Source organism: Quercus lobata, chromosome 5 (genome assembly GCF_001633185.2).
Source record: "Quercus lobata isolate SW786 chromosome 5, ValleyOak3.0 Primary Assembly, whole genome shotgun sequence".
Lineage (NCBI taxonomy): Eukaryota > Viridiplantae > Streptophyta > Magnoliopsida > Fagales > Fagaceae > Quercus > Quercus lobata.
The window spans coordinates 12,624,238-12,632,553 of NC_044908.1; the positions used below are offsets into that span (position 1 = coordinate 12,624,238).

Genomic DNA, 8,316 nt, shown 5'->3' on the forward strand with positions numbered 1-8,316 from the left:
CTACAACATTTAATGCAAGCTTTTGATATTTCTTCACGCATGCTATTTGTTGGATTGCCAATCTTGGGCTTGGTTGAATATCAAGCCACACTTTCTTACATGGGCATGCAAACATTTAATGGCTTGTTGGCTAATGTCAAGTCACCAACTTTTGACAATTCAAGTCCTTCCAAGAGTTTAACAAGCTCATTTCATTTGGTTGGAAACTTGATGGAAAATATTTTGAAGTGTACTGACTTTAATAAAGAAATCTTAAGCGGTTAGGAAAATGTTTGAGGTCATGCATATGGTGAGTCATATCATCATATTCTAAACAACTCTAATAAGAGTTGTCTGCCCATTCCGCCCATTCCCCAACTCCAATAATGTGAACATCGTTCTGGAGTGCAAATCTTCTTCAGAACTCAATTAGAGGGACTAGTGCGTCTTTTAGGGCTAGTGGTATAGCAGGTGGAGGAAGATCCTCCATCCATACTTGGAATGATTTAACATTCCATGCATATTGAGCTAATGCATGTGCCACCCGATTACAACTTTTACTTACAAACGTGAAATTACACCTCTTGAAACTTACTGTATGGTGCTTCACATCAGCAACTAGATGCCCTATTAATACTGAATTAGAATCCCCCATCTGAAGAGCTTGCATTAACATCTGACAATCTCCTTCTAATACCACCTGATGCAGGCGGCAATGTTCTCTGGCAAAAATTATAGCTCTTCTTGCTGCGATAGCCTCCACAACCTCCGGTTTTTGTATTCGAGGACCTCTCAATTTCTCACTCAAAGCCGCCATGATTTGCCCTTCACTGTCTCGAATAACAATACCAATGCCTATTTTCTGAGATTCTGGAAATACAGCTCCTTCAAAATTTACTTTAAAGACATCAGTTTCCGGAGGTGTCCATCTTGCTACTGGTGGTTGAGGTTGTCCATGTTTTCCATCATTTAACCACACTAACTCTGCTTTGATTGACCCCACTTCCGTACCCACCCTTGTCTTGTTTCTTCTACTCAGCCAAACCAGCCACAGTAGCTTAGCAAAAAACCCTGCCTCATCTTGATTCTTTTCAAGTCCAATCCACACCAGTTCTTGTTCATCTCCAAAATGACGTCCCAAAAGAGAATCTAGCGTATTACTCTTTTGCCAAACTTCCCTGCCTGGTGGTTGTGGAGTGGTTTTGCATTTGCAGGGCTCACAGCTGAGGCTTCCCAGTTTTTTCCGCCTGAACAGAGCCTTTAACCACATATCCATTAACCATATCATGTCCTTTAACCATACTAACTCTACTTCAATTGACCTCACTTCAGCACCAACCATTTTTTTATTTCTCCTCAGCCAAACCAGCCACAGTAGACGAGCAAAAAACTCAGCCTCATCTTGATTCTGTTCAAGCCCAGTCCACACCAGGTCTGGTTCATCTGCAAAACGACGCCCCAGAAGAGAATCTCGCATATTACTCTTTTCCCAAACCTCCCTGCCTTGCGCTTGTAAACAAGGCCACCAAGCGTGCACAACATCCTCAGTACTGGTATTGCAGCAGGGCTTAGAGCTGGGGTTTTCCATTGTTTTCATTCTTAACAGAGCCTTCTTCGATGGTATAATATCTCCACATGACTTCCATAAGAATGTTTTCATTTTATTTAATATCACTTTCACAATGTTTTGGACACATTCTGCCTCAGACCTGTAATGGAGAGAGAAAGAGAACAATTATAAGCTGCGATTCTAAATCGGCCATGACAGGATCCAAAATTATAATTTAGTAGGTATATGGAATTCAGTTTAGTTGGTAAAAACTGAAACTGGGACGCATATATGTAATTGAATGCTTAAAGCTAAAATTTAAAGAACTACCCTCGTAAGTGTTGACCCTCATAAGTGTTGCGTTTTAGTTAATTTTAACAATACAATTATGGATTGTTCCTTGGCCCACTTCTTAATTTTCACAGATAATTGTGTTTGAAGGTTCCTGGGTTTTACATACTTTGTATCAGCTCATGCAAAAGTTTCTATCTATTTTAACATAAAAACCTATTTTATCTATTTTACATAATCACCTCTCAAAAACATCTACATCAAATTATCTACTTTACATTACAATTCATTAATATATATATATATATATATATATTAATAATTATTAAAAAAATAGATTTACATGTAAACAGTAATTGCACTATTACTATAGCAATAATGTAAATTTACACAATTTTAACTTATTGATATGGGTGATTTTTGGAGATAGACATACTAAATTTAATCATTATGCTATTATACATTGACTAATGCAAGTGCTCTCAGCGTTCCATTCCTTAACAACATTACACCTTAATTTAATGTAAAATCTGTATATTTTCAATATATATATATATATATATATATATATATATTTGCCATTTGCCAAAGTATTACAACTATCATTATGGCCATCCTCGCTATATATGTAGTTATGTATACAATATATTATAGTGGAAGTTCAACAATAATTCAAATTAGATTCTAATATCGTTCTAAACTTGAGTAAAATGTCATTTTAATTAGATTTCATATGCTCTAATTATGTGCAATTTTCCTAAAATTAAAACTACTCTAGTCTGTTTAGAACTACATCAAGCCTAATCAAAACCACTTCTACACATTCTACTTGAAGCACACTGAAAATTATACCTTCTAATTCATTTTAACTATTACAAGTTTTTTTTTTTTAATTAAAAAAAATTTTAAAAAAAAAAACCTATCTTATCTATATCATAAAATATTATTAATTCAAGTATAAAATTCAATGAAAATTTTTAATATATTCAAAAATTTTGATATTCCTTTTCAATATATCTTTGTAATAACCCAATTTTAATAATTTTTTAAAATATATAAATCTTTGAATAAATTACTTACATGACAATAACAAAAATTACGTTGTGACATAATAATTAAGTATATAAATAATTCAGCAAACTTTCTTTTAAACTATAATAGAGTAAATAATAATGAGTACTTACATATTCTAGCAAAAATGTGATCCTTACAAGATTTTTTCAAGAATTGACAAAAGTTCTAGAATGAACATCAATAGTATTATTAAAATTAGGTAGAGATATTTAAAACGCATCTAAGTTTATCCTTAAATGTGTCTTTACAAGCTAGTAAACAAATTAAATTGAAGCTCTTTTTTCAATAAAATTTTATTTTTCTCAATTCATTTATATAATTATCATTAACTACTTCACTACTTTATAATTTATATGTATGGGCTAAGGATAATTTAATTTTAAAAGATATCCATATGTTAATCACCTTCTCTTCTGTTTTTTTAGAAATATTATGTTCACAACATTTTTACAATACTTTTACAACAAATTCTAAGTGCTAAGTTGTTACGAGTTGTTACTGGTAAGGCAAAAAAATCATTTTATTGATAGATTTAAATTATAACCAATAACAACAAACTACTGATGATTTATTGTACAGTATTGTGAAAATGTTATGGATATAACTTTTTTATTCTTCTCACTGTTCAACATTTAAGATTTTCCTATATCAATTCTCTAAAAAAAAATCTATATTTTTTTCTTTTGACAAATTTAAACTCATCATATTCTATACTTCAAATTTTGTAATTTTACTTTTAAATTTTTATTTATAACTTTTTTGGTAGTCAAAAGAGGAAACCATCAAATCATATTTTGGTTATATATATATATATATATATATATATATATATATATATTCAGTCAAAATTCTATTTTATTGTTCCCGTTATAGTTCATGCCATATATAGGAAGAATTTTTTGAAACATTTTAAAAAGATAGTATATCAAATTAAAGTACCTATCTTGCAAATGCCACCCCGAAAGATTGGCCACTTCTCTTAGAGCATCTTTCCATGTTTGTACCTTCTCTATAGGCTCCTTTAAATCTTTTTTGTATTTGACAAAAGCTTGTGCAAAAGTTCCTGTTTGTTTTCGTACCTCAGATGGATCCACATAATAAAAAACAGGTAGAACTGTTATTCCCGTCTCTTTTATACATTTAATGATTTTTGCAAGTTCATTTAGGCACCAAGTAGAAGATGCATAATTTTTTGAGAGAATGACAATTGCAAACCTCGATTCTTCAATTGCTTTCGATATTTCTGGTGAAATTAATTTTCCTCTCTCAATTTTTTCATCATCTCTAAAAGTGAAAATTCCTTTATGTTTCAAAGCAGTATATAAATGGTCAGTAAAACCATTGCGGGTGTCCCGGCCTCTAAAACTAATGAATACATCATATGTCCATTGAGGTGTAAATGAGGAAGATGGCGATGATGATGAGGTTCTTGAGGAAGCCATTGAATCTCTCCTGGTAAATCTTCGAACATCAATTTATTATTTAAAAAAAAAAAAAAAAGTACACTCAATTATAACTGTTAGTAAAAATTATGAGTAAAAATGATTTGATGTGAATTTTTTATTTCAAGCATGCAGTGTGTAAAGTAGCTGAAGAAAGGATACAAGCAGTGCGTAACTACTTTAGTTTTCTTTTATCCGCCTAATGATGCACTTCAGTCATTAAGAAGGACGTACTCTCTTTTGGACTACCATGATCCGTAGAGTATAAAATAACATAAAAAGTTAGACAGGAAACTTGTATAATAAATAGTATGGCTGATTTTTCTTTTTTTTTTGGGCTTCTCTTTGATATCCAGGACAATTTTCAAATGTGGTTGTCATCGAACAAATGTTTAAATTTTAAATTTTTGTAGTCTAAAATTATGCATAAAAAATAAGTTTATGAATTAAATAGTAAAAAAAATCTTATTGGAACGAAATTTGACATTGATGTTAAGAACATAAAAGATCATGCAATCCAACAATTTAGATTTTTAAGATATGTACTTATGTCAATTGTTTTAGTGAGAGTAGTAATGAAACTCTATCCAAAATTTTATTACATAAGCAAAAGGTGCCAACCTGGCCTTAAGAATTTTTAAATATTAATTATGATATATTACATGTTGAACATGCTTGAATAGATATGGAAAAGGAAAGTATAAAATAAAAACACAAGAACACAAGTATAAAATAGGAAGAAACCCATAAGGGCTACATTTTTATTATATAAGAGTGTAAAACAAAACCTGTGTTACAATGAACCATAACATGGAAATATATAACAAACTTAACTCTAAACTAATATACTTCTAATACAAGTAGGAGACTTGGTTTGCACACAAAATAAAATTAGACTTGGACCTATGTTAATGGACTAATATATATCTAACAAAAAATAAGTAAATATATTCTCTACAATTTTATATTTGGCTCCCTTTTCCAAAAGTTTTGGCCCCCTCTCCAACAATTTTACATTGATTTCATCATAAAGAGCACTTGCATTAGTGCTTGTTTAATAATAATAAAAATACCATATTTTAGCCAATCATGCACGCCCAAAATTAATCCACATTAGACCATGCAAAGTTGTGTAAAAATACATGCTTATTACATAGATCTCCTATTCACCCACACACAAGTCAAATTGACATGTTCATAGATCTCCCTTCTCAATTCAGAATATTTCTCCTCAATCCCCTCTCTCTCTCTCTCTCTTTGCAATGTGTTGAGTGAGGCCCCTCTCTCTCTCTCTCTTCTAAATTTATGAAAGCCAGATCTTGGCACTCCCTAATCTCTCGCCCCTCTCTTGAATTGTGAATCTATGATAAAAATGCTTCTTGGCTAAATGATACTAATGTTAATTGTGACAAAGATAAATATTGGTACAGTAGTGCTACCAGATAAAGGTCAGGTAAACATGTGGTTATCTGTTATGGTTAGAGGACTCTATCAAGGGGTGTATAATAGAAAAATGTATAAAATTTACACAATTTTGCTTTAAAATAATTCACATCAGTCAGTGTATAATTATATAAATTTATAAATTTACTACCGTAACCATGTAAATTTTACACTAATACTATTCATTTTGCATTTAGTTTTTTATTCTTTTTTTTTTTTTTATGTATCCCAATGATAAATAAAAAAAGTGAATAATGGTTGTTGTATATAATGAAAGATAAACAATTTTAAAAATCAAGAAAAATTATATTTAATAAAATGTAGTGTAAGGTAGATAATTTGATGTGAGGTGCTTTAAAAAGTATGTAAAATAGAAAAAGTATGTTCTTATAATAAAATAAACAGAAAATTTTACCCAAGCTGATGTAAATGATCTTACAAAGGATGGAATATTGCATAGTGGGGGTAATTGGAAAGTGGGAACATACCAAAATTGAAATTGGTATTGTATGTTTACTGATCCTGCCTACCAGCTGGTGAGTAACACTTCTGTTTTGTAATGAATTATTAACCTGAAGTTTTTGGGACCAATTTTTGGTACAATAGATTTGTAAGATGGAGAAATAATGAAGTATCTTAAATTTAAAAGAAATAAATAATGGAATGAAAACTCAATAAAAATTAATGGAAAGAAAAATTAATTTTTATATAGGATAAGTCAAGAAATTATTTGAATTGTTATGTTGTTGTAAGTAGTAAGTTGGAACATAAAATAACCATAATTAAAATGACTTTTATTTGTTTAGTAGATCATGGAATATTCAACTACAACGTTTGATTTCTATAAAAGAAAAAAAATTAAAATAATAAACTAATTTGTTCACAACCTCTAGTGTTGATATCCTAATATCTAGAAATCTTCAAACAAATATTAGATTACGATGTTAATGAACACAATAAAATTCTATGAGCTTTACACTAAACTTGCCACCCCCCCCCCCCCCCCCTTTCTCAATGTTAAAGAAGCCACTTACCTCAAAAGGCCAACCAATGTAACCTCAACCGGACACCAAAAAATTATCCAATCCAGTCATCCATCACTACGAATCCCGGATCCTAAAAACACAAGGATCAAGTCTATCAATAACAAGACGCATCGCAAAGTTTACCGTCACACTGTCTTGATAAATTGAAAAGATCTCTAAGATGAGATCAGGGCCCTAGAGCCTAACTAGACCATCCTATAGCAAAGACCCATATTATTTATGAAGAAACCCAACTCACATGATTGCCAAACAATACTTCCATTTCACCTCATTAAATTAAAAACAAACACAATAAAACAACCCCCAAAAGAAAACCCACAACATCAAAGAGCAATCCTAATGAGATAGGATAAAAACCCAAAGATATTAGAATGTGGGTCATTGAGATTGGCATGGCTTTTCAAAAATTCCCTTAAGACTTAAGAGTATTAATAACTAACCAAAAAAAAAATCACAAAAGTTAAGAACAACTTACTTACTGGCACCCTAGGATTTTGGCAAAAAATATAGACATGTTACGGTTCTCAAATCTTAAAGTTCATTCAGAAAACAACCCAAAAACTCCATTAAAAAAAAAAAAAAAAAATAGTGTTAACAATTTGTAATATTAGAACAAATAAGAACCCAAATCTTTTCTAAATCTCAAAACAAAATTAAACTCTGAAAAAATCGCATAGTTAATATATAGGGGAAAGGTTCACCTCCAGTTTCCTCCCATTTTAAAATAGAGGAGTGATTTTTTTTTTTTTTTTTTTAAAAGATGAGTGACGTGTAAAAACAATGATCCAACGGTTAGGAAATTAGCCATTTGTGTTTTCAAAAATAGAAGCAAAAGCAAACCTTTTTTGAGATAAAAGTGCAGGAAGAAGCCATGGATTCTTCGGAATCGGAGCAACGCAGTCAGCGGCGGTCTTCGACGGCGCGTGGGTCGACGGGAAACTTCAGGACGCGCGTGGAGGCACGTGAGGCTAAAGACGGACGCCGGCTTCATGGGTTTTACACATCGGAGGCCGACGAAGAGATCCGTGGCGTTGGCTTCGTGAACCACAAGCCGACTTGATCTCTGTGACGGCGCGTGGTGTCTCCGAAGATGGAGATCCAAAGAAGAGATTTGCAGCGTCGGTTTCGCGAAATGATGGAGAAAAACTAACAGATCTCAAGGGATCGGAGCTAGCTTGCTGAGTTTACCAAGCTACTGTGCAAACAAAGAAGAAGAAGAACATCAACAAAGGAAACAGAGGGGAAAAGAAGAGAGAGAGAGAACGAAAAATAATGCTATAAAAATTGTATTTAAAGTTGTTATGTTCTAAGTTCTAACCTTAGGTGGTTTGTTTAATGCATTGATATAAAAATTAATTTGTAAAATAAAGTATTTTTTTTAGTCATGAAATTTGTTTATTTGAGAACTTCATTAGCTTGGCCTCCACCGTCACTAGCACAAATCATGCAGAAGAGAGTAAGTTGACAACCAGGTATATAGTGGCAAATAGCC

At 31.8% G+C, this 8,316-nt stretch overlaps 1 protein-coding gene across 3 annotated transcripts; it reads right to left on the bottom strand.

The window, feature by feature from the left end:
• Positions 1–218: 218 nt before the first annotated feature.
• Positions 219–8,079, bottom strand: LOC115988828. 3 transcript variants are annotated; one of them, XM_031112450.1, is made up of 5 exons: positions 7,665–8,079; positions 6,813–6,894; positions 6,267–6,350; positions 3,833–4,345; positions 219–1,688 (listed from the first exon to the last, which is right to left on the bottom strand). In XM_031112450.1, the coding sequence occupies exons 4-5, from the start codon at positions 4,333–4,335 to the stop codon at positions 398–400; spliced, it is 1,794 nt and encodes a 597-aa protein (XP_030968310.1). In that variant the 5' UTR covers positions 4,336–4,345; positions 6,267–6,350; positions 6,813–6,894; positions 7,665–8,079; the 3' UTR covers positions 219–397. The 3 variants fall into 3 exon arrangements, with proteins under 3 accessions (XP_030968310.1, XP_030968311.1, XP_030968309.1); XM_031112451.1 differs by lacking the exons at positions 6,267–6,350; positions 6,813–6,894; XM_031112449.1 differs by lacking the exons at positions 6,813–6,894; positions 7,665–8,079 and having other exon boundaries at positions 6,267–6,776.
• Positions 8,080–8,316: the final 237 nt, after the last annotated feature.